Source organism: Phyllobates terribilis, unplaced genomic scaffold (assembly GCF_046119375.1).
Source record: "Phyllobates terribilis strain yellow unplaced genomic scaffold, ASM4611937v1 Scaffold_12__6_contigs__length_324123572, whole genome shotgun sequence".
Taxonomy (NCBI): Eukaryota; Metazoa; Chordata; class Amphibia; order Anura; family Dendrobatidae; genus Phyllobates; species Phyllobates terribilis.
The window spans coordinates 182,925,407-182,952,375 of NW_027362772.1; the positions used below are offsets into that span (position 1 = coordinate 182,925,407).

Genomic DNA, 26,969 nt, shown 5'->3' on the forward strand with positions numbered 1-26,969 from the left:
TCGGACTCAAAGGGTGATTGTAAATGGCTTCACATCCAGCTGGATGAATGTCTCAAGTGGGGTACCACAGGGCTCCGTCCTGGGACCTGTATTGTTCAACATCTTTATCAATGATTTAGATGAAGGAATTGAGGGTAAACTGATTAAATTTGCTGATGACACAAAGCTAGGAGGGATAGCTAATACTAGAGAAGAGAGAGAGAGGATTCAAAAAGACCTAAATAAACTGGAGCAGTGGGCAGCAACCAACAGAATGGTTTTTAACAGGGAAAAATGCAAAGTACTACATCTGGGCAATAAAAATGAAAAAAGCATATACAGAATGGGAGGAATAGAGCTAAGCAACAGTACATGTGAAAAAGATTTAGGTATACTAATAGATCATAGACTGAACATGAGTCAACAGTGTGATGCAGCAGCAAAAAAGGCAAATACAATTCTGGGATGTATTAACAGAAGCATACAGTCTAGATCACGTGAAGTCATTATTGGTCTTTACTCCTCTTTGGTCAGACCTCATCTGGAATACTGTGTACAGTTTTGGGCACCACATTTTAAAAAAGACATAGACAAACTGGAGCAAGTTCAGAGAAGAGCGACCAGAATGGTGACTGGTCTGCAAACCATGTCCTACGAGGAACGGTTGCAGGATTTGGGAATGTTTAGCTTGCAAAAAAGAAGACTGAGAGGAGACTTAATAGCTGTCTACAAATATGTCAAGGGCTGTCACATTGTAGAAGGATCATCTTTATTCTCATTTGCACAAGGAAAGACTAGAAGCAATGGGATGAAACTAAATGGGAGGAGACACAGATTAGATATTAGAAAAAACTTTTTGACAGTTAGGGTGATTAATGAGTGGAACAGGCTGCCACGAGAGGTGGTGAGTTCCCCTTCAATGGACGTCTTCAAACAGAGGCTGGACAGATATCTGTCTGAGATGATCTAGTGAATCCTGCTTTGAGCAGGGGGTTGGACCAGATGACCCAGGAGGTCCCTTCCAACTCTACCATTCTATGATTCTATGATTCTATGAACTACTATAATACTGTTCCCTGTGTACAAGAATATAACTACTATAATACTGCTATGGCTATGTCATGACTAAGAGCATACTACGTGCTTGAAATGCATAAAAATCTCTTATCTGTTCCATGTGCTGGATTTTTTTATATTTTTTCTTTGAAATTAAAGAAGTAATTTTATTCATCTACTGAATTTCCAAGAGTGCTGGATTTCTCCTGTTTTTCTCACTGCCAATGATGCCGCATTGTATCAGTGCACCCGTTCCCTAGATGAACTGTCTACACACCTGTTTTAATACTGCCCCATATATTCAAGAATATAACTTACCTAATACTGCTTACTATATATACAGTACAAGAATATAACTAATATAAAACTGCCCTATATGTATGAATATAACTACTATAATACTGCACCCTAAATGGAAGAATATATCTACTATAATACTGCCCCCAGTGTACAAAAATATAACTACTATAATACTGCCTCCTATGTACAAGAATATAACTACTATAATAATTCCCTCTATGTACAGGAATATAACTACTATAATACTGCTCCTATGTACAAGACTATAACTACTATAATACTGCCCCTATGTACAAGAATATAACTACTCTAATAATTCCCTCTATGTACCATAATGTGGAATATTATAGCTAATTTAATACTACCACAACATACAAGAAAACTATTGTGACATTGCCCTTTATAAACAAGAATATAACTACTATACCACTAAATCATATGTATTAGAATATAAAAACACTATTATATTGCTATAACTAATTTAATACTGCCTCCTGGGTACAAGAATATAACATCTATAAAACTGCCCCTTATATACAAAAATATAATCAATATAATACTGCTGCTATGTATAAGAATATAAGTACTATAGTACTGCACCGTATGTACAAGAATATAACTACTATAATACTGCCTCCTATGTACAAGAATATAACTACTATAATACTGCCCCTATGTACAAGAATATAACTACCATAATACTGCCTTATGTACAAGAATATAACTACTATAATACTTCCATTAAGTACAAGAATCTAACTATTATAATACTGCCCCTATGTACAAGAATATAACTACTATAATACTGCCCCTATGTACAAGAATATAACTACCATAATACTGTCCGTATGTACAAGAATATAACTACTATAATACGGCCCCCTATGTACAAGAATCTATTATAAAACTGCTCCTATGTACAAGAATATAACTACTATAATAATTCTGCTTTGTACAAGAATATAACTACTATAATACTTCCCTTATAAAGAAGAATCTAACTATTATAATACTGCCCCTATGTACAAGAATATAACTACTATAATACTGCCCCTATGTACAAGAATATAGCTACTATAATACTGTCCCTATGTACAAGAATATAACTGCTATAATACTGCCCCTATGTACAAGAATCTATTATAATACTGCTCCTATGTACAAGAATATAACTACTATAATACTGTTGCTTTGTACAAGAATATAACTACTATAATACTGCCTCCTGTGTACAAGAATATAACTACTATAATACTGCCCCTATGTACAAGAATATAAGTACTATAATACTGCCTCCTATGTACAAGAATATAGCTACTATAATACTGCTCCTATGTACAAGAATATAACTACTATAATACTGCCCCTATGTGCAAGAATATAACTACTATAATACTGCTCCTATGTACAAGAATATAACTACTATAATACTGCTGCTTTGTACAAGAATATAACTACTATAATTCTTCCCTTATGTACAAGAATCTAACTATTATAATACTGCTCCTATCTAAAAGAATATAACTAAAACTTTAAAAACTATATGCATGTGAACAGATTCTCTTCAAGTTTAGATAAACCCTCTGAGTTGATGAGTTGATCTGAATATGACCTGCCTATACTCCTCACAAGCCATTCCATGTAGGAAGGATTACACACAATTACTTATTGATGCAGGGAAGTTTCTACAACAGTATTTAGCAATTAAATACCAACTTACATTTTTAATGTCTAAACACATTAAAATTACATTGCCTTCAAATGCCTTATATTCCATCTGATAGATATATTGTAATTCTTTTGTTGTAAAATACTGAATTTTGCATAATCTGTGAGGACAAAATAATGAATGGATCTGTCCATCCCTTTCATCTTAATGCATGTTGCATAATGTGTGAGATCTTATTTGCCAATTATATTGTTTTGCTAATTTTTATTTTTGATGATTTTGATCTTCAGCTGATGGATCTCTTCAAGCAACTTCTCATGAAGGCCCCAAGATGAGGAGAGCAGTTCTCGTAAGGAAGATTCGATTGAAGATAGTGGAAGTCTTCATCCCAGCCTTTGACAACACTCAGACTCTTTTTTTACATCATATTGCAGTGACATATAGGAGTAGTGACCACCCATGCATAGCCACTAATCTCGACTGGATAGGATCATTAAATGACCATCAAGGGGGATTGTTGGTGGAGCTAAGTTTCATGTTGATAAAGCTTCCAGGGTACTTGATTTAGCCTTACTCATGTTTGCCAAAGTTGTTAGGCAAGTAGGTGCCGAAATAATCTGAGATGGTGAAACTTACCCAGAACCTATGTTTATAAAGTATGTGTTGAAGAATGGGAGCTTGTATACTAAATCCAATGTACTGTATGATGGCCACAAATTAGTCTGTAAGGGAAATCAGCATTCCATTTACTGATTTTTGTTTATTCACATCATTCAGTATAATCAGGCTTAGCTGCAGCGTAACCCTTGGGGGATGGTCAAAGCCTGGGCTTCTGATGGAAAAGTAGATGGACCTTTTGGTTTGTAAACATGTATTTTAGTCAAAGACTAATAACAAATGCGAAATAATAAATAATGGAAAAGGCAGTGAACACAAGTAGCCATTAAACATCACGACTTCAGTCCTAGATAATTTGATATTAGGGTTTAGATTGGTGGAGAAGAACATTCAGTCTGGGAGCAAGAACAAATTTTAAGTATCCATGCAGTTGAGTACATTGTAATTTAGGCTATTTCTAGAGAACGATGGGGTTCTTAGTAAAAAGCTTTTCTGCTTTTATGAGTCAGAATTTTAATGTTGGATAGTGTAGACATAAATATTTCTTCATAATAATAAATGTGATTTTTTGGTGCAGAGTAGAAGATTAGAAAAATAGAAATATGCCCATAGAAGGTTAGTAATAAGTGACACATAACCAAAATCATCTATATTGGGGATAGATAACCAGATGTTTATGAGTGCAGCCAGGTTGGGTTAGACATAACACACGGCAGACTTGAGTTTTCAAAAGAATAGACATTGGCAAGACTAGGTCAGTCAGTATACAACAAAAGCACTAGCACTGATCATGATACTCTGTTTACTGATTATATTGCTCCATATTGTTCATAAGGTATAAAAAGACTTCTTTTGGTGTAAGACTAGAGAAGTTAAGATCAGCCTTTCGCCAATAAAAAAAAAACAGTTATGGAAATATCAGGGACCTAGGTGGCAAGTTGCCATGCCATAACAGTATACAACTACTGTACAAGGCGAGTTATAGTTCAGGGGCCCATATACAGATTTCTATTGGGATTTATAATCATCATATTGTGCATCTTGTGTGTAACAAATCAGGAAGAAAGGGCAAAGGAAGTATTTGGAAGAGAGGGTAAAGGAAGTATCAGGAAGAGAGGGCAAAAGAAGTATCAGGAAGTGAGGACAAGGGAAGTATCAGGAATAGAGGGCAAGAGAAGTATCAGGAAGACAAGGCAAGGGAAGTATCAGGAAGAGAAAGCAAAACAAATATCAGGAAGAGAGGGCAAGGGAAGTACAAGGAAGAGATGGCAAGGGAAGTATCAGGAAGTGAAAGCAAGAGAAGTAGCAGAAAGACAAGGCAAGAGAAGTACCAGGAAAAGAGACCAATGGAAGTATTAGGAAGAGAGGGCAACGGGAAGTATCAGAAAAAGAAGGAAAAATAAGTATTAGGAAAAGAGGCCAATGGAAGTATTAGGAAGAGAGGGCAATGGGAAGTATCTGAAAGAGAAGGCAAAATAAGTATTAGGAAGTGAGGACAAGGGAAGTATCAGGAATAGAGGGCAAGAGAAATATCAGGAAGAGAGGGCAAGAGAAATATCAGGAAGAAAGGGCAAGGGAAGTATCAGGAAGAGAAGGCAAAGGAAGTATCAGGAAGAGAAGGCAAGGGAAGTATCAGGAAGACAAGGCAAGGGAAGTATCAGCAAGAGAAGGCAAGGGAAGTATCAGGAAGACAAGGCAAGGGAAGTATCAGGAAGGCAAGGCAAGGGAAGTATCAGCAAGAGAAGGGAAGGGAAGTATCAGGAAGAGAAGGCAAGGGAAGTATCAGGAAGAGAAGGCAAGGGAAGTATCAGGAAGGCAAGGCAAGGGAAGCATCAGGAAGAAAAGGCAAGGGAAGTATCAGGAAGAGAGGGCAAGGGAAGTATCAGGAAAAGAGGCCAATGGAAGTATTAGGAAGAGAGGGCAAAGGGAAGCATCAGAAAGAGAAGGCAAAAGAAGTATCAGGAAGTGAGGACAAGGGAAGTATCAGGAATAGAGGGCAAGAGAAGTATCAGGAAGACAAGGCAAGAGAAGTATTAGGAAGAGAGGGCAAGGGAACTATGAGGAAGAGAAGGCAAAGGAAGTATCAGGAAGAGAGGGCAAAGGAAGTATCAGGAATAGAGGGCAAGAGAAATATCAGGAAAAGAGGGCAAGGGAAGTATCAGGAAGAAAAGGAAAAGTAAGTATCAGGAAGAGAGAGAGCAAAGGAAGTATCAGGAATAGAGGGCAAGAGAAATATCAGGAAGAGAAGGCAAGGGAAATATCAGGAAGAGAAGGAAATAGAAGAATCAGGACGAGAGGTCAAGGGAAATAATCAGGAATACAAGGCAAGAGAAGTATCAGGAAGAGAGGGCAAGGTAAGTACCAGGAAGAGAAGGCAAGGGAAGTATCCAGAAATGAGGACAAGGGAAGTATCAGGAAGCGAAAGCAAGGGAAGTATCATGATGAGAGGGCAAGAAAAGTATCAGGCAGAAAGGACAAGGGAAGTATTAGGAATGGAGTGCAAGGGAAGAAGTGACCAAAAAACGTTCTCCATTGTTTTCTCCATGGCTGCTAATGGCTGCAACTGTCCTCTGTTACAAAAGGAAAAAGTATGGTAGATCTTGGGCACAAATTGATGCTTAAAGGGAATCTGTCACCAAGTTTTTGCTACCCCATCTGAGAGCAGCATAAATATAAGGTCAGATACCCTGATCCCAATGATGCATCACTTACTGGGCTGCTTGCTGCAGGTTTTATAAAATCCACTGTTTTATCTGCTGCAGATCTAACAATTTTCTGAATGCTGAGCTGTATACAACCCCGCCCACGTCACCGATTGGCAGCTTTCTTTATACTCTGTGCATAGGCAGAAAGATGCCAATCAGTGGTGGAGATGGGGCTATACAGATATTATGAATATGGAGGACTACTTGGCAGCAGGTTTACTAGTCTTCTAGTGATAATCTCCTGCTGATAAATCTGTGATTTTATAAAAACTACAGCAAGCATCCCAGTAAGTGACAAATCGCTGGAATTAGGGTCTCTGTCTTTATATAGGGCTGCTACTAGATTAGGTGGAAAAAACCTGGTTACAGATTCGCTTTCAATAGTGAAAAACAGATAAGAGGAATGCTCATGAGCACATGTAAAGTATCTGCTTTCTTACAATGTGGTATTATAAAATGCACATTTAAGCCATTGTCATAATATGTAATATATATGGATGCACAGATCTCCATATATCTTTTCTGCCCAGGAGATCAAGCCTTTTACATTTTCCTTTTCTATTACTTTGCTGCAATCAAGGCTGTGTACTCAGAGCGAGGAAACTTATATAAGTCATGGTATAATTATTTAATGTTTTCTCCCTGAAGGGCCTCTGCATTGCAGCTGTCCTGTGCTCTGCTCTGTGCTGGAGTCTAGTGAGAGTATCAGGCTACTTATAATGTACCATGGTATAAGAGAACCTGATCTCAACAATATACTCTATAGCTTTCTTACATTGGCCATATATACTGTGCTAATTGATGTGTATTCAGGTGCTGACACTAGAGCATGTGTGGCCCTACAGTAACCATGTGATCGTCCTATGGCAGGGGCCATAGTGTGACAGTTTTGCAAAGACCATCGTGGACAGCCCCACTGGATTATATTTTAAAGGAAATGAGAATGATGTCCTACCATACAGATACAGAACAGATGCATGTTCCCTTTGTTTTACAAACTCCACAAGAGTGATCAATGGTGACTAGCTCACCAGATGACCTCTGGTGGTCCAATCTTAAGTCACCCATACACTTTAGACAGCTGTCAGCCTTACGATGGTTTGGCTTATTATTTGGCTAGCAGCTATCTCTCATGACTACTCCATATTGCACAGGAGCGCGTGCTCTGCCAAGTGCTCCTGTGTTCTCTATGAGAATCCCACTGTCATGCGTCTGGATTTTAACCCTTGAGCCTGTGCTTTGTGGTCGGCTTCTTTGTCTACCAAGCCACAGCAGATACACCTTTTCTCTGGGTGTTTAGTCTCTGTTATCCGAGCTTCAGTCTTTTTAGGGTAACAGGTGTTTTCATTTACTCATTTGTCTGCCCTATCATCTTTCAAGTGCGGCGTTATATACTTTCCCCCTGCTGGTATTTCCTGCTGGTGAAAGTCTCATTTGGATGTCCAGCCATACTGCTGTAGTTTAAGCCAGTCAGTGAAAGACCAGCTAGGGTTTATCTCTCTGCTGTTTATGTTCTTTACCCTGCACCTATCTTTTGTATCTTTTTAGGAAGTAGGTGACATCTTCTCTAACAGTGTGTACTTAATCCTTAATTTTGTATTTCGTGGCTTGTTTTACTCACTCTGGGATCGCTTTCTGTTTCAACACACTTTCCCTTGTGTAGGTAATTGGCACTCTGCTCTGCTCTCCGGTTCTTTAGGAAGAACGTGAAGCTCTCGACAGCCTTTCAGGCAGCACAGGTCTGAGTTGTCATTGTCTAGTCTGTGGTTAGGGCTATCTCAGCTCATGCAGAACCCACTAGGGACTGGGGGGGTCAGGATCTGTAGTCTGTACAGGAACCAGCAGGGTCACTTGCAGTCTGTAGTGTGTTACCTATTTTCCCGAGAGAGTTGCTACGCTATCATAACACTCACTATCAGACATCTCCAGTGGCGGCTTATCTAAAGAACAAAAGGATCATCAGTCTGAAATCAGACAAGCCACATCCTTATCTCCCTCGAGAGAGTTAAGGCCCCGTCTCACATAGCGATATCGCTAGCGAGATCGCTGCTGTGTCACGGTTTTTGTGACGCAACAGCGACCTCACCAGCGATGTCGCTATGTGTGACACTTTGCAGCGATCAGGCCCCTGCTGTGAGGTCGCTGATCGCTGCAAAGTGTCCTGGACCATTTTTTGGTCGTTGGCCTCCCGCTGGCCAGCACACATCGCTGTGTGTGACCAGTGGGACCAACGATCAGGCTGGTATCCATGGTAAACATAGGGTTACTAGGGGCACGTGCGCACTTAGTAACCCGCTGTTTACCATGGATACCACTCTGCTACGGTGCACGGGAGGTTACCGCTCACGGTAGCAGAGTCGTATCCATGATAAACATCGGGTTACTAAGTGCGCGTATGCCCCTAGTAACCCGATGTTTATCATGGATACGGCTCTGCTAAGGTGAACGGTAACCTCCCGCGCACCGTAGCAGAGTGGTATCCATGGTAAACAGCGGGTTACTAGGGGCACACGCGCACTTAGTAACCCGATGTTTATCATGGTTACGAGCCTGCTCCTGCTTCAGCAGCAGGCTGGTAACCAGGAGCAGGACATCGTGGACCGATTCTTTCCACGATGTCGCTGCTCCCCTGATCGCTGGTGAGTCTGCCTGTTTGACAGCTCACCAGCGATGTATTAGCGACGCAGCAACGATCCCTGACAGGTCGTATCGTTGTCGGGATCGCTGCTGCATCGCTTAGTGTGACAGGGCCTTTAGGGTACTTCATACATAGACTGTAAGATGCACCTGTCAATATTTGTGGGTTTGGTTGAAATTAATCTAATGTGTATGGGGCCTTTACTTAGTCCATATTGGACTTTTCATGAAACTATCAATAGGCAGCCCCTCGTTACTGCCAAGATTCTGTTTTCCCTATGCTTATACTAATAGACCCAAAAGATTCCAGAAATTTGCTTCCATGGAAGATGGGTCATTAGTACATATCTAATGATAGCATATGCACTTTATTATCATTAGCTCCAACCCTCTTGTGTCACTAGTTGCTGACCGGATAAAACATGGAGAATAAAAATATATCAGTCATTATAGATTGTGGCTTATATATTAGAATTAGTGCAGCCAGTGACATGTCAGAAACTGAATTCATTTTCGGAGATTCTACTGATATCACTAAATTAGAATATCATCAAAAAGTTAATTTATTTCAGTTCTTCAATGCAAAAAGTGAAACTCCTATATTATATAAAGTCATTACAAACAGAGTGATCTATTTCAAGTGTTTATTTCTGTTAATGTTGATGATTATGGCTTACAGCCAATGAAAACACAACAGTCATTATCTCAGTAAATGAGAATAATTAACAAAAAAACCTGTAAAGGCTTTCTAAGCGTTTAAAAAGGTCCCTTAGTCTGTTTCCACAATCATGGGGAAGACTGCTGACTTGACAGATGTCTAGAAGGCAGTCATTGACACACTCCACAAGGTCCCAGTGTTAGAACCTTGCTGTTAGGTTTTTTTTCCTTTGCTGGTCACATGACCTTGTTGGCCTATTTAATCCTGCTCCGCCCTTCTGGCTTTGCTGGACTTCATTGTATATCTACTTTCTAGCTAGCCTGTGCTCTGTATCTAGCTCTGTTAGTTTGCTTGGTCTACGGACCTCTATGTTCTATCTATTTTGTTTGTTCGTCTGTCTGCTACTATTTCTGTTAGGAGGTGTCCCATATTCCTCCCAGTCCTTAGTACTTGTAGGGATTCCCTCCCCACATCTATAGGTCTCCGTACAGACTAGATTAGGACTTTAGCAGGTCTGATCGCAGGATCAGGTTCCCTGTTACATCGTAGGGATTCAGCTGAGTCCTATAGTAGGGACAGATCTCCTCTCTTTCCTTAGCTTTGGTAGCAGAACATAACACCCAGAGTTCCAATTGTCATTTGGAAATCAAGGTCCCAGAGTCTGGAGGAAGAGTGGAGAGGCCACAATCCAAGCTGCTGGAGGGCTAGTGTGAAGTTTCCACAATCAGTGATGGTTTGGGGAGCCATGCCATCTGCTGGTGTAGGTCCACTGTGTTTTATCAAGACCAAAGTCAGCGCAGCCATCTACCAGGAAATTTTAGAGCACTTCATGCTTCCCTCTGCCGACAAGCTTTTTGGAGATGGAAATGTCATTCTCCAGCAGGACTTGGCCCCTGTCCACACTGCCAAAAGTACCAATACCTGGTTTACAAACAACAGTATCACTGTGCTTGATTGGCAGCAAACTCGCCTGACCTTAACCCCATAGAGAATCTATGGGATATTGTCAAGAGGAAGATGAGAGACACCAGACCCAACAATGCAGACGAGCTGAAGGCTGCTATCAAAGCAACCTGGGCTTCCATAACACCTCAGCAGTGCCACAGGCTGATCACCTCCATGCCACGCCGCATTGATGTAGTAATTGATGCAAAAGGAGCCCCAACCAAGTATTGAGTGCATTTACTGAACATACATTTCAGTAGGACAACATTTTGGATTTGAAAAACATTTTTCAAGCTGTTGTTATAAAGTATTCTAATTTACTGAGATAATGACTTTTGTGTTTTCATTGGCTGTAAGCCATAATCATCAACATTAACAGAAATAAACACTTGAAATCGATCACTCTGTTTGTAATGACTATATAATATATGAGTTTCACTTTTTGTATTGAAGAATTGAAATAAATTAACTTTTTGATGATATTCTAATTTAGTGAGATGCACCAGTATATATAGGCTATTCAAACGGTCTAGTTTCCAGGAGGATTGTCTCATCTTCCATTGGAGGAAACTAGAACATTAAATTTCAACTTGGTTGATTCTCTGGCTCACTCAGGTGTCTGGAAGCCTCCTACGTCCATCTGCCTATTGAACGAGCATATCCATTCAGACAATTTTTTTCCCGTATATACTGTATGGCCAGCTGTATCCTTCAAATACAAATTTCAAATCCCAAGTGTCCCCCACCGTGTGTTTAATTAATCTCTAGAACAAAGGAAATCCATCCATTCTGTCAGAGCTAGAAAAAAGTGCTGAGGTCAATACACACCTGCTTTTATCCTTGACCTCTACTTAAAGAGAACCCATCACTTTAGAGTATCTAATGTCTTCTCAAAAGTTAGGGCAACCATCATCTATAAAGAGTTGGGGCAACCAGATGTCCATTTACCTTTAGTTCAAGGAGTATTTCCATCTCCAAGATCCTATTCCAATATGTAGTAGGTGTAATAATAATAATATTAGCAAATACCTCCAATTAGAAATGTAGTATTTTCTTTCTGATTCGCTATGTCTCTTTCCTCATGTGCAGGTATTGCAGGACCTTAGGTATCCATGGTTACGACCACTGATATAGTGATAGTTAGCTAGTTGCTAGTGGTCATAACCATGGACACCTAAGGTCCTGCAATACCTGCACATGAGGAAAGGGACATAGCGAATCAGAAAAACTATACTACATTTCTAATTGGATGTATTTGCTAATATTATTATTATTACACCTACTACATATTGGGATAGGATCTTAGAGATGGGAATACCCCTTTAAGGCTTTAGTGAAATAATACTACTAAATGGCCAAGAGGACCTACACACAAAAGCAGCATATAAGATGTTGTACAACCACTTTATGGTCAAAGCCTCTTGACCCTCGAGCTCTCATGTGCACTGAAATCAGGCTTTCTATAAATAGCCTTAATGTGAAATGGTTTGTCTTCATGCCAGGTTTCCTTTAGGCTGTGTGCCCACGATGCGTTTTTTAAGCGTTTCCGCAGCAGCAAAAACTCTGCAGAAATGCTTAAAAAACGTATGGTAGAAGGCCTGCCATGTTCCCCAACGATAATCCGCATGTGCTGTGCACATGCTGCGGAAATTTCCGCTGCGGGTTATCATTGTGGAAAAAAATGCAGCACTACCAATTATTTTGCGGAAGCGCTGCGTTTTTGCTGCCATTGACTTGCATTGAATCGCTTGGATTCCGCATCACTACATCTGTAGATGCAGAATCCATGCGTTCTAATGTACAGATGGCACCCGGGTGTGGAGGACAGGAGACTCTCCTCTGGACCCGGGTACCATAGTACCTGTAAAAAAAAAAGAATAAAATAAAAAATAAAAATTATATTTACCTTCTGATGGCCCCCGGTCTAATTGTCTTCACTTGCCGGCAGCTCGCGGTGGACTGAAGGACCTGCGCTGACGTCATTTAGTCATGTGACGGCAGGTCCTTCAGTGTAGTGTACTGCGAGCTGCCGGCAAGCCAGGACGGAGCAAAGCAAGACTCCGGGGGCCATCAGAAGGTAAGTATATATTTATTTTTTCTTTTTTACCATCCTTTACGGTCACACTATATAAATCCATGCCGGTTGCATGGATTTATATAGTGTGACCAAGTTGACAAGTGATGCTAAAATCGCTTGGAAAGCGCTTGACAACCCGCATGCGGAAATGCATGTGAAGAACGCTTCACTTCCACTTGTCCCTGGCGGGAAAAACGCATATACAATCCGCATGAGTTTTTTTCTGCCAGGGAGATGCAGAAATGCTCAGGAAAAAATCCGGAGCATTTCTGCATCGTGGGCACATAGCCTTAAAGAGAACCTGTCAACTTCCCCAATCCCCATCAAGTATTCACTGAATCCTTTATGTTTTTCCTAACAAGTCCATTTTTGTGGCTTTTTGATTTTTTTATACTTATTAGTCTGTGACTAGTCAGAGGGCATTGCTTTCCCAAAACTAATCGTTCCACTAATAATGGTATAAGGGGTCGAAATATAATTGATGCAACCTGTACAGACACACAGTGGCCCAAGAGGTGAGGGGGCCCACTTCTACCTTCAGATCAGCAAGCAGCTTCTGTCACGTACACAAACAGTGGCCCATATATTGTTCTTGCACAGGGGTCCTCTTCCATCTGTGTCCGCCATTGCATGGTATCACAACACTATGGGCATGAGTGATACAGTTTGCAAGCATGGCATCACTGCTGCCTTTTTGCAGATCTCTGCCTCCCTGCACACTGATCTGGATGTATACACCCTTGCTTTATTGGCGCTCTAGACATGTCAGCCCAGGGAGGAAGCAGTGTCACAGGACTCAGCTAGCGTTACCGCTGGCTCTTGCAAATCTTACTGCTGGCTGTCCTATGTCACTGCTACCTCCCTGGGCATGTGCAGTGTGCCAATGAAGCCAGGATGCGTACCTCGGCTAAACTGCGCATTGTCAGGGAGGCAGAGATTTTCAAAGGGCCAGTGATGATACTGCTCTAGCAAAACATGTCACTCACACCCATAGGGGCATGACAACATTATTAGTTAAAAGAAAAAAAGGGTTTGGTACCATTTTTTTCCCCATTATTAGTGGGACAATTAGCCCTGAGAAAGCAAGGCCCCCATTACTTGTTATCCACTAATAAGCCTTTTGCAAACTCAGTTATAAAACTGATTTTAGACATATTAATAAATCAATAATCCATGAAAAGGGTCTTGTTAGGGAATACATAAAGGGTTCAATAAATACTTGGTGGCCGTTTGGGGGTCCTGGGGAAGCTGACAGGTTCCCTTTAAAGCTGTACATGGGCACATTTTCCCCCAAAATTCCATTAATCTTCATTATGCAGTAAAATTCCATTATTCTTCATAAAAAGTGAAAAATAGAAACATAAATAATAAAAATGGAAAAAAAAAACATAATGAAAACATATTGTCTACCAATAAATAAATCACTCTCTGTTGAAAAGAAAGAAAAGTTGGAGGCAATAGCACTAAGAAAAGAATCTGCACACTTCATTTAGAACATGAAATCAGTCTTCATCTTGAGGACAGAAGAGGAAATATTGCGCAAGATGGTGCATTCATCTTGTAGACATCTAAGAGAAACACTTTCAGCCTTCTTTGTCCATACTCTGTCTCAGTAACTCAGCTCAGTGCATTTCGATGCTTGTAAGGAGAAACCCCAGCAAACTAAGTGGTCTCTATTTTGGGCTCTTTGCCTTTTTGTAGTTTTGTAGTATTTGTCATGTCGCTTGATCACTGCTATAGAGGAACTTGGATTAAAGACACCAAATGGAGAATTTAAAGGGTCACTGGTACCAAAAATGTCATCTCTGTTTCCTCTACCGAAGAATACAATCTATTATTCCCTGTTATCAGCCATTTCAAACCAGGTATGCAGTGTTCTTCACTGGGATAACAGATTGTCCAGCTTTCCAGGGTAAGGACTCATGCAGAAGTCCGTACAAATTGGTCTGACCACGGACCGCAATGCATGGACTGGCCGCGGCTTTCCTGACCCGAGCATAGAAATACATGAAGCTGTCACACTCAGGTCAGGAAAGCCACGGCCAGTCCATGCATTAGCAGTCCGTGGTTGGACCGATCGGCATAGACATCTGAATGAGCCTTTAGAAATATGTGAGTGTGATCTGTATATGTTGACAGTCTATAGATTGTGCGCTCTGTGTCAGGAAGCTGCATAGAAAGCATCTTCTCACTGCTTAACTATGCGGAGAAATCATTAGCCTGCTCCTGTTCACAGCTGAACCCTGTTGAATGGCTCACCATCCATTATTAGTTCGTGCACAGCCTCCCCATTCTGCCACTGAGTTTGTTAATTGTGGCTGATAACTTTGCACAGATACAATATAAGCCAGGAAAAAGCAGCTCATTACAAGGTGGGATATTGAGGAGCTGGAAGGTGAGTTAAGGAAATAGTGCACCAATAGATGCAATAATATTTCCTGTATTATGATACATTTGTAATTTTTAGAATTGCCATCTATTCAGGTTTAAAGGATCAGTACAAGATTTAAAGGAATGCTCCAGTTGTGAGTCACTTTAAAGAAGTTCTCTAGAAATTGGAAAAATTATAAAAGACAAAAAATATCAATACAAATAAGTTCCTAAATATGTTTATTTAGCAAATCACGCTTTTTTCGTAAGGAGGTAATCAGTATATTAGATAAATATGGTCACCATCTTGTTACACTGAAAGAAACCTGTCCCAGAATGTTAATGTCAGGTGCCTGTGAGCATGTGACGCGCCCCCTGGGACATATTCCTTTTTGAGGGGAATACCCGGCACCGGATCAGATGGGGGGTTGTAGTCTCCGAGCGGCTGTGACCCGGTCCCGTGCCCAGGGCGTCAAGCTCAGTGTGATGTGGCAGTTCTACAGATGTTACTAAAGTTCTTTTGTGTCGACTACGCCACCCGTTGTGATGCGGTCACTGTGGCCGCCGCTGCAGCAGGGTCCGCTGAGGCTGATGGTGGGTGCGCAGCTTGGTGAGATAACCCCCAACGGGAGGGGTATAGCCTCAGAGGGGACAGGTGCAGAGGATGGGGGTTGTGGTGGTGTAGTGCAGACGGCAGTGAAGACAGAGTCGGGTTGTGCAGTTAAGGGTGTTTACTTACTGCAGATGTTGTACTGGTCACTCCAGCTGCTAGTGACCACCCGAGCCGTGCTGCGTCCACCAGGTCCTGGATCCAGCCAACCCCCAAACAAGTCCGGAGCGTGGCCCTGAGCTCTCCCTCTGTCCTTTCTTCAGCCGTCCCCACCAGTGATCCACCTAGGTCCAGCTCCCTCGGGCCTTCTGTTGGGACACCCTTGGCCCTGGGTTCCCTGACCCTTCATGTGGTGTGCCTTCGGGGTGAATGTGGTGGGTGACCGTGGCAGACACTGCCCACGGTCTCCGGTCTCTGGCTGGGGATTGTTTTTACCCCCACCAGTTTGGGTTCCGGTACCCTTTTGCTGACTCCTCACCCGGTGCTCTGATTTGGGTTCTTGGGTCCCTTCTCTTCTGTGCTCTGGGTCTTTCTCTTTTCTCCTCTCTCACTCTGGGTCTTGGTCTTTCTTCTCTCCTCTCCTAACTTGTTCTCTGCAGCTGATCCTCTCTGCATCTGATCCTCTGCATCTGACCCTGATTCTAGTTGGTGCCCACCTTATATATCCCTCTATGTGTGAGCTCAGGTGACCAGCACCCAATGAGCTCCTAACTTTACCCAGGCTGCTCCCCCTATCTGCCCCTACACTACATGGGATGTTCCACCCCCCTCCCACTCCAGCCAGGAACAGACTCGGTCGTACCTGCACATTTCTAAGTGGGAGTACCGTCGGCCTGTTCCCCGGAAATGGGATGTGTGTAGTGCATGCAGCCTACCGAGCTCAGTCCCACACTCCATCCTTACCCGGGAGTGGAATATCACACCTCTGGGTTGAGGTGCAATACCCCTGTAGCAGCCGAATCCTCAGGGTGCTACATTCCCCCCTGGTAAATCACAGCACGTCCTCGGGCTGTAAGACATAAATAACACCAAAACATACAAAATTTTTTCATATAAACATAAAAACATATAAAACATTATATATATATAAAACTTTTCATGTAAACATTCTCGTAGTCGTTTCTTGTTTCAGGTTCCTCCTCCGGACACTGTGCAACGTGTGTCCGGGAAAAGTACGACAGTCTCTTAGAAAAACTGGTTTTCTATAAAACCGGTAGGGGGCGCTTTAGGACGCGCAACTATATACAGGGGAAGTTGGCCGCTCTCAGTCCTCGGCCAGTTAAGGAGGGAAAGGGAATGGCTGCTCACAGTCCTCAGCCTGTGGGATTAAGGGGTTAACGGGTAAACAGTTCACTGGTCCCAACGGGGACTATTTTAGCAGCAACGGTTCACTGTGCCCCGACGGGCAACTATATACAGTCTCTATTCCCGTCCTCAACGACGGCTCCCTCCTGCTTTTTCTTGGTAATATGGTGTTGCTTCAGACCCGTCCGGGTCCTCTGGCTCCTCCTCCCCGTACCGCAACTCCTCCTCCGTCAAGCGGTGTACGTGGAGGGCGTAAGGTCCTTTGGCACACTTGTGCCGGGTGAAAGTGACCTCGTCTCCGACGTAGAGGTCACGGCCTTTGTGACCTTCCGGCAGGTGGGACTCGACGTCTCTGCGGGTCACAAAAACGTCACCGCGGTTGTTACGGTCCCGAATAAAGCCCCACCCATGCTGCGGGTTGAACTTTATCACCGTCCCGATGGTGCGGGGACAGTGCGCTGCACGGGGGTTCCTCCTAGTCCGGCTCTTCTGCTCCGCGCTCCGGATTTGGGCCTGTTGTTCTCTGACCCGCCTCTCCTCCCGTTCTCTCGCAAACTCTGCTAGCTGCTGACGACAACACTCAGTACGCTCAGCGGCGACTGCCCGAGTTTCCTGAGTGAACCCCATTAGATCTTCTCCGGTGGGGTCCCACTCAAACTGTGCTTCCGCTAGCGGGGGCGAGATCCGTGCCACGGGCTTCGGAGCCGGAATCAGGGGTTCATCCAGGGGTCTTAGTCTCTGCTGCCGTTCCAGCTCATGGTATCCTTCGGGCCAGATGAAGGGCCGCCCGTCCGGCCATGTGAGCTGGCTGAACAAGTCCTCCCCCAGGTGTGGCACCCTTGGTTTTACGGGCGCGGGCGCGGTGGTGGTGGCGCCCGGATTGCCCAGGCCTTGCGGCCAGGCCTGGGGCACCTGGAATGTGAAGGGCACCGTTAGGACGGCGGCGCCCTGGGCTACCTGGCCTTGCGGCCAGGCCGGAGGCTCCGCGGAGGTAGGGGGCGCTGTTGGTGGTGCGGCGCCCGGGGGTACTAGGCCTTGCGACCAGGCTGGTGGTAATTCCTGCTTTGTCACGCTCCGGATCGAGGCGCGTGACGTCACAGGGGTCGCTGCGGCGGCTTCCGGTTGGGGCCTAGTCCATAGCGGTGACATGGCGGCTACGGGCACAGCAGGGGGACTTTCGGGCTCTGCGACGGGGAGCTGGGGCAGGTAAGCGGTGTCACGGCTTGGGGTATAGGCGTCCCCTTTACCTGCCTCCATGCGTTCGGCTCCCTCCTCGGCGCCGTCTCCGGCCTTTGGTCCTCCCGCGCCATCCTCAGAGGCGGTCTGCTTCCTCTTCCAGGGTAGCGTGCTCCGTTGACTGGTCTCAGCTTGCTGGGCCATCTCCCGGCTCCATTCCGCCAATATCTCGCGCTGTACCCGGGCCATCCTCCGTGCGAGGCCCTCCAGGGCAGTCTGTGCACACTCCCGGTCTCGGGGGAGCTGCGCTAAGATCTCCGCTAGACCTAGCGGGGTTGTGGACTCTAGCAGGCTCCTGACCATCGGGTCGGTGCTGCTCTGCTCTGCTTCCGGCAGGCTCCTGGCCAGCGGGCCGGTGCTGCTCTGCCCTCCTTCCTCGGTCTCTAGCAGACTCCTGGCCAGCGGGCCGGTGCTGTTCTGCTTTCTCTCCATCTCCGGGTGAGCTCCTCCGCTACTCCTCGTTAGACCTCTTGCCTCCGGGTGCGCTCGCTCTAGACTCCTCCAAGCGACACCCATCTTTTCTCTTCTCTTTCGTCTCCTCCCACTTCGAGGGCGGTCCCGGGGCAACTCGGTGACTGTCAGCTCCAGGGGTAGTTCTTTCACGCTGACAGACACCTCCAGCATCACAGTCTCTATTGGTGGGGGCGGTTTCCACTTTTGGCGCCATTTTCTGTCCTGGCCCACGATGGGAGGTGGCCTCCTGCCCTCCTTTGGCACGCCCATAATGGCGTCCGCTGCTCTTCCAAGGCGGGAAATCTGCGGTTTTGGCGGGAAGCTTCGCCCAGTGGCGGGAAACTCTGCAGATGGCGGGAACAAGTTGGAAATGGCGGACAATCGGCGGGAAACGACTGGTGATGGAGTCCGATGGCGTGGACCCTCCGGAACCGGCGGGAGACTTCTTTCTGAGGTAAACTTGCACTTTTCTTCAGGCACGCAGTACCCGGTTGTTGCGGGCACGTAATCCTGCCGACTACGCCAAAGTTGACGCGCCCCCTGGGACATATTCCTTTTTGAGGGGAATACCCGGCACCGGATCAGATGGGGGGTTGTAGTCTCCGAGCGGCTGTGACCCGGTCCCGTGCCCAGGGCGTCAAGCTCAGTGTGATGTGGCAGTTCTACAGATGTTACTAAAGTTCTTTTGTGTCGACTACGCCACCCGTTGTGATGCGGTCACTGTGGCCGCCGCTGCAGCAGGGTCCGCTGAGGCTGATGGTGGGTGCGCAGCTTGGTGAGATAACCCCCAACGGGAGGGGTATAGCCTCAGAGGGGACAGGTGCAGAGGATGGGGGTTGTGGTGGTGTAGTGCAGACGGCAGTGAAGACAGAGTCGGGTTGTGCAGTTAAGGGTGTTTACTTACTGCAGATGTTGTACTGGTCACTCCAGCTGCTAGTGACCACCCGAGCCGTGCTGCGTCCACCAGGTCCTGGATCCAGCCAACCCCCAAACAAGTCCGGAGCGTGGCCCTGAGCTCTCCCTCTGTCCTTTCTTCAGCCGTCCCCACCAGTGATCCACCTAGGTCCAGCTCCCTCGGGCCTTCTGTTGGGACACCCTTGGCCCTGGGTTCCCTGACCCTTCATGTGGTGTGCCTTCGGGGTGAATGTGGTGGGTGACCGTGGCAGACACTGCCCACGGTCTCCGGTCTCTGGCTGGGGATTGTTTTTACCCCCACCAGTTTGGGTTCCGGTACCCTTTTGCTGACTCCTCACCCGGTGCTCTGATTTGGGTTCTTGGGTCCCTTCTCTTCTGTGCTCTGGGTCTTTCTCTTTTCTCCTCTCTCACTCTGGGTCTTGGTCTTTCTTCTCTCCTCTCCTAACTTGTTCTCTGCAGCTGATCCTCTCTGCATCTGATCCTCTGCATCTGACCCTGATTCTAGTTGGTACCCACCTTATATATCCCTCTATGTGTGAGCTCAGGTGACCAGCACCCAATGAGCTCCTAACTTTACCCAGGCTGCTCCCCCTATCTGCCCCTACACTACATGGGATGTTCCACCCCCCTCCCACTCCAGCCAGGAACAGACTCGGTCGTACCTGCACATTTCTAAGTGGGAGTACCGTCGGCCTGTTCCCCGGAAATGGGATGTGTGTAGTGCATGCAGCCTACCGAGCTCAGTCCCACACTCCATCCTTACCCGGGAGTGGAATATCACACCTCTGGGTTGAGGTGCAATACCCCTGTAGCAGCCGAATCCTCAGGGTGCTACACATGCACACGCAGTAAGTTTAGCTGTTCAATGCTGTTGTGACCAGGAGATAACTGGACAGTACTTGGTATAGAATCCTGGGATGTCAAACTCAAATACACAGCGGGCCAAAATTAAAATCTTGGACAAAGTCGTGGGCCCACCTTGATATTTATAAAATAAAATCTCTACAATTGAAGTTTTTCCTTATCATCAAATATAATGATGAACCTTTTCATATGGAAACAAATTTAAAGAGGTTGACCCAAGAACAAAGTACAATTTAATTAATAGATCTTAAGACTCAGATCACATGACCGGCATGTTCGGTATTTCCTTTTAGACAGGGGCATGCATAGAAATCATGGTGCCCCATAGTGGAAGTAACATTCAGTGGGGTCACAGAAGAACATATCTCACAACTTTGCAGCGCTTGCAAAATAATTTTCCTCCTATTGAAGCCCATAGATTGCCCTGTCATTGCCCCCTGTGAGACAGTGAGGGGAATCATGTACAGGGAACAGTATGTGTCCCCCAGGATGTGAATAGAAGCATACTAAACCCTCTGGAGAGCATTGTAATTACAGCCAAAAGAGAGTGTGGATTTGGTCAAACTATTTGACCAAGTCAGATTTAAGAAAACCTGACATGGGCTTTTATTTTTGGAGAGAGCTGTAGGATGGTAGTGGGATGGATCTCTCCCTCCACTCCAGGTCTTGGGAGTGGCCCATGTCCACAAAACCCATTTCAACTTTCAGTTGAGGTTTTGGATGTGTCAGTGTTTTATTTGCAAGCAGCAGAGCAGGAGGCTCTGTGCAGGACAGCTCTGTGTGAGTCTGAACTCAGGCCAGAGAAGGCAAAGCTACTGACTCACCACCGAGTGATACAGTGATGCAACTAAAATTGAACTTTTTGGGCATAATGAGGAAAAAAGGAAAGCATGGAAGCCTAAGAACACCATCCCAACTGTGAAACATGGGGGTGGCAGCATCATGTTGTTTGGTTGTTTTGCACAGGAGGGACTGGTGCACTTAAAAAATAAATGGCATCATGAGAAAAGATTATCTTTCTCTCATTATTCCGGCATTTGGCAAATATTAAAAATTATGGTAATCCTAACTGATCTAAAGCGGGAAAGGTTTATTCTGATTCCATCTCAGATATTGAGAAAAACATGCATATATGTCTTTTTATACAGTGTATGTAAACTTCTGGTTTCAACTGTATGTGCTGAAAAATCATATCCCCAACACAACTGTTAAAGTAAAAGTAATGAGGCCGACCTGATTAACTCATTCTGCAGCCAGCAATAGACAGTTTAATATAGAGGCTATAGGAGGCAAACTGTGCAAATTTTTTAATGAAACCAAATAACGAAAATAATTTTTAGCCCCAATTGCCTGCATTTAGCGAAGAAGAAAAATGTCCTCAAAAGTGGACAATTCGTTTAAATTGTCTGTAGTTTACTACCGGGTTGCCATATGTTACTATGGTGAGGTTATTTTGACATTACTTAGGCTGTGTTTATGTTAAAGAACTTGAAAGAAGTTGGATATAGTTCTAGGAGGCCTCAAAGTGTTACACACATCTTTTCAGGGGAAAACAGGGTGGACAGCAGTGTGAAGACACCTCTACTTACCTCAGCACCCCTGGTATCTCCTGTATTAGATCAGATAGTCTGGGTGGGCAGCAGTGTGAGCAGCCTCTTCTTACCTCAGCACCACTAGTATCTCGAGTGTTAGATCAGGTAGACAGGATGGACATTGATGTGAATGGCCTCTTCTTCCTTCAGCACTCCTGGTATCTCCAGTTTAAGATCAGATAGACAAGGTGGACCACAGTGCGAGCAGGCTCTTCTTACTTCAGAACTGCTTGTATCTCCAGAATTAGATCAGATAGACAAGGTGGACAGCAGTGTGAGCACCCCCTTCTTACCTCAGCACTCCTAGTATATCCAGCATTAGATTAGATAGACAGGGTGGATAGCAATGTGACCAGCCTCTTCTGTCTTCAGCACATTGCTGGTTTCTCTAGTATTAGACCAGATAGACATTGTGGACAGCAATGTGAGCAGCCTCTTCTTACCTCAGCAGTGCACTCCTAGTATATCCAGCATTAGATTAGATAGACAGGGTGGATAGCAATGTGAGCAGCCTCTTCTTGCTTCAGCACACTGCTGGTTTCTTTAGTATCAGACCAGATAGATATTGAGGACAGCAGTGTGAGCGGCCTCTTCTTACCTCAGCACTCCTTATGGCTCCAGTATTAGATCAGAAAGGCAGGGTGGACAGAAACACCACTGGTATCTCCAGTTTTTCAGTATTAGATCATAATGTCCACTGGAATCACGTCTTCCATGAATGAAAGGGGTGATGCTCCCTATTGCACATGCTCACAGGCTCCTATACTATTAACATTCTAAGACAAGTTTCTGTGAGTGTAAAGATGGTAGAAATTGTATGTACTGCAGTGATTACTTCTGTAGACAAAAGAAGCATGATTTGCTAATTTTATTTATTTATGAATTTATTCGGAATTACATATTCTTTATTTTTTCAGTTCCTGGAAAACAACTTTTAAATTTTAATTTCTATGTATATGATAAATGTGCCCAATAATCTGCAATAGGGACAGGGAATAGCTGTAATATAAGGGGTGAAGGAAGGTTGTACATGGATTTTTGTCCTGTCTAGGAAGTGCTCCCCTTAAAGTGTAAAAGCTTACATGTTTCTGTATAGGTTCAACATAATTCGCAGGAGGTATTAAATGGCCCAGAGTGATCACACAGCATTGAGGAGGTGCTACACACATTGACTACTAAATGTTCGGTGCTATTTTTTGCTGCTTTCATCCACATTAGTAGTTGAATGCACTATTACTTCTATGGCCAGTCTTTGATGGTGGTAAAATTCCCCACGTCTGAGGAACCCTTCAAGAAGGAACCAGAATTCCTTATATATCCTAGACTACCAGAGATATATAAAAGTATGAGAAAACCAATGGAAATTATCTTCTTTGCTTGTGACCCAGGGCTATGACCTGTTTTCTATAAACTGTTCCTGAGCATAACTAGCACTTCATAAAACATGTGACTAAAATATGGGTCATCAATGATGACGTGTTGCTCTTTAATTCAGAATTGGAAAATTTGCTCTTACCATCCAGGGAGAGCCAGTCGTGCTGGGAGGAAGGCAGTGTAGGAAGGGCTCTCGCTTTATATTCAAACACAACAGAATTAGAGATGATCTGGTTGTTGAAGGCAACCTGAAGGGTGACCAGTCCGGTGTCATGTGCTGCAAAACAAGAAGCAAAAGATTCAAAAACTGTTCAGAATATTGTACTTATTCTAGGACAACAAATGCGTGGTGAAGTTATTATTATGAATTCATATAGAACAGATCCATAAATGCAGGTAGTTTCCAGATAGATAGATAGATAGATAATTTAAAAGAATGAAGGCATCACATCACTCAGAGAAAAACTAGAAAAGCTGGTTTGATAGCCCATTGGGGCTCAGCAACATTTTTGTTCAATTGAGAACTGAGGCTTGAAAACGTTCTCAATTGAACCGAACCAATGGGCTGTTAAAATACCTTTTCTAGTTTTTCTTTGAGTGGAGTGCTACCTTCATTTGTTTTAATTATTTGGAGGATTGGTAATTGCCTGGAAGGTTTGGCACCCATATAAACCTTAATCTATTTTCTAGCAACGTTTCCCTTTTTCATTTTCTAGATAGATAGATAAAGGGAGGGTTTCTAGATTGGCACCCACTCTCTAATCATGGTGCTTCCTTCTGTTACCTATATAGACAGAGGAGCGTAGCTGTAGTACGTGTAAAGGTTTTAGTTGCATTTGGGCCTTGAAGCCTAGGGGCCAAAAACATCATTTTGGCCCATATGATAGAACCAGTTCTGTTAAAGAACCCTAAAAAAAATTTGGGGGGAGAGATTTTGCATTGGGGCCCGTAAGCTTCAAGTTATGCCACTAGAGATAGAAAGAAAAATAGATAGATAGATAGATAAGCATAACTTTAATGGGTGTAGGGGTTTCAGTTGGATTCGGATCTTGGAGCCTAAGGGCCCAAAAGGTAATTTTGGCCCATATGAAACGACCAGTCCTATTAAAGTCGCTTGATAGTTAGGTACTTTTTGGGAAATTTGCATTGAAGCCCATAAGCTTCAAGTTACGATAGATAGGTAGGTAGATAGATAGAGAGATAGATAAATAGAGAGATGGATGGATAGATAGATAGGTCAAGAGATAGATGATAGATATAAGAATGTATAGATAGATAGATATTCCAAAAGAATCCTGTGCTCAGCCGAAACGTTGCTACATCTGATGGGCTAATAAAGTCCTCACTTTTTCACTATTACTGCTTTTATTTTGGAATATGTAATTACAAGACAACGGAATCATTGTCTGGGAGGCCTTGCACCCAATTGTTGACTACTGGTGCTGTTCCATTTTCTTTTGAAATAGATAGATAGATAGATAGATAGATAGATAGATAGATAGATAGATAGATAGATAGATAGATCATTTGGACAATTTACAATCCATCATCTCTATATCTCACTATCACTTTTTTTGTAACCATGTAACACTTTGTACATTCCTGCTCTCCAGGCCGGGTAGTAAGACATTGATACTAATGTTGTTTGTTCCATCCTGAGGTACAATAAACATGTAATTACTATCAATAATTCATTTTGTAATATAAAAATAGCATTTCTATCCTTCTGCCTGAAATTTACAGCCACTATTACCATTGCTAACTGCTGCAGTACTTTCTTAAAAAGCAAATTAGTTTACTTAGAATTATTAATACCCATTTGGATTTTTATTGACGAGTATTGAGTGGACCATAAAAGATTCATGCAGTGTAGTGAAGGATATATTTGATATGAAAAACTGCCCTGCAGTAGAAAATGGAGAATCTGGACCAGGAGGTAATTTGTTGATATTGTGATACGGTGAATTATTAAACATTCAGGATGTAAAAAAAAAGAATTTAAATTCACTGACAGCAATCAGAGAACTTGAAAAAAAAATTGCTTTGTTTACTTACAGTGACTGCCCCAACTTTGCGCACCATTTTTTTTCTTTGCAAACTTTTGTGCTAATTAATTTCTTAACTCCTTCAAGCCCAAAACCTTCCTAAGGCTGATTCTTCAAAGCAAAATTTTGCCTTTTATAATGGCACATTAGGGCTCGTGCAGACGACGTATCTTCCGTCCTTGAGCACACGACAAAACATCGGATCGCACTTGGACCAATGTTAGTCTATGGGGATGTGCACATGTTCAGTTTTTTCCTCGGTCAGAGTATGTCTGAGACAAAATTTGCAGCATGCTTGATTTGTATCGAATATTCAGATCACAAAGAAGATCGAGAATTTTTTTTTTCCATCATCTCCTCATCCGAGAAAATCGGATCACGCTGTGATCACGATCACCCTCTCATTGAGGGGAATTAAGGGTAAACTGAATAAAATTCCTGATTATACAAAGCTAGGAGGGATAGCTAATACTAGAGAAGCGAGAGGGGATTCAAAAAGATCTCAACAAATTAGAACTGTGGGCAGCAACTAACAGAATGGTTTTTAACAAGGAGAAATGCAAAGTACCACATCTGGGCAAGAAAAATGAAAAAAGCATATACAGAATGGGAGGAATAGGGCTAAGCAACAGCACGTGTGAAAAAGACTTAGGTATACTAATAGATCATAGACTGAACATGAGTCAACAGTGTGATGCAGCAGCAAAAAAGGCAAACACAGTTGTGGGTTGCATTAACAGAAGCATAGAGTCCAGATCACGTGAAGTTATTATTCCCCTCTACTCCTCTTTGGTCAGACCGCATCTGGAATACTGTGTCCAGTTCGGGGCAACACATTCTAAAAAACACATGAAGAAACTGTAGCAAGTTCAGAGAAGAACGACCAGAATGGTGACCGGTCTGCAAACTATGTCCTATGAGGAACAGTTAGAGGATTTGGGAATGTTTAGCTTGCAAAAGAGAAGACTGAGAGGAGACTTAATAGCTGTCTACAAATATCTCAAGGGCTGTCACACTGTAGAGGGATCATCTTTATTCTCATTTGCACAAAGAAAGACTAGAAGCAATGGGATGAAATTGAATGGGAGAAGATACAGATTAGATATTAGAAAAAACTTTTTGACAGTGAGGGTGATCAATGAGTGGAACAGGCGGCCACGAGAGGTGGTGCGTTCTCCTTCAATGGAAGTCTTCAAACACAGGCTGGACAGACATCTGTCTGAGATGGTATAGTGAATCCTGCGTTGAGCAGGGGGTTGGACCAGATGACCTTGGAGGTCCCTTCCAACTCTAACATTCTAGGATTCTATGATAAAACTCTGATCAGAGTGTGATTAGCATTTTTGGCCGGATTCTCTCGGATGAGAGAAAATACTGTCACGTGACCCTAACCTTAAGGTGATTAAGTTTCTTCTTTTTTTTACTATACTGCCCGAGAACCCGAGAACATATATGTATGTAGAACATATCTGGAGTTGGGAAGGAATTTTTCCACTAATACCGCACAATTAGAATTTGCTTCATTGGGTTTTTATCTTCCAACATGATCAATATCTAAAGT

General features: G+C 43.5%; 1 protein-coding gene across 5 annotated transcripts in view; it reads right to left on the reverse strand.

Annotated features, from left to right (window-relative positions):
* The window catches only part of CAMTA1 (calmodulin binding transcription activator 1), a 2,249,809-nt gene that overhangs the window by 216,070 nt on the left and 2,006,770 nt on the right, over window positions 1–26,969 (reverse strand). For all 5 annotated transcript variants that reach the window (XM_073656516.1, XM_073656517.1, XM_073656515.1 and 2 more), the window contains one exon: window positions 23,506–23,640. In XM_073656516.1, coding sequence (XP_073512617.1) covers window positions 23,506–23,640 — 135 coding nt within the window. The remainder of the gene's footprint in view (window positions 1–23,505; window positions 23,641–26,969) is intronic.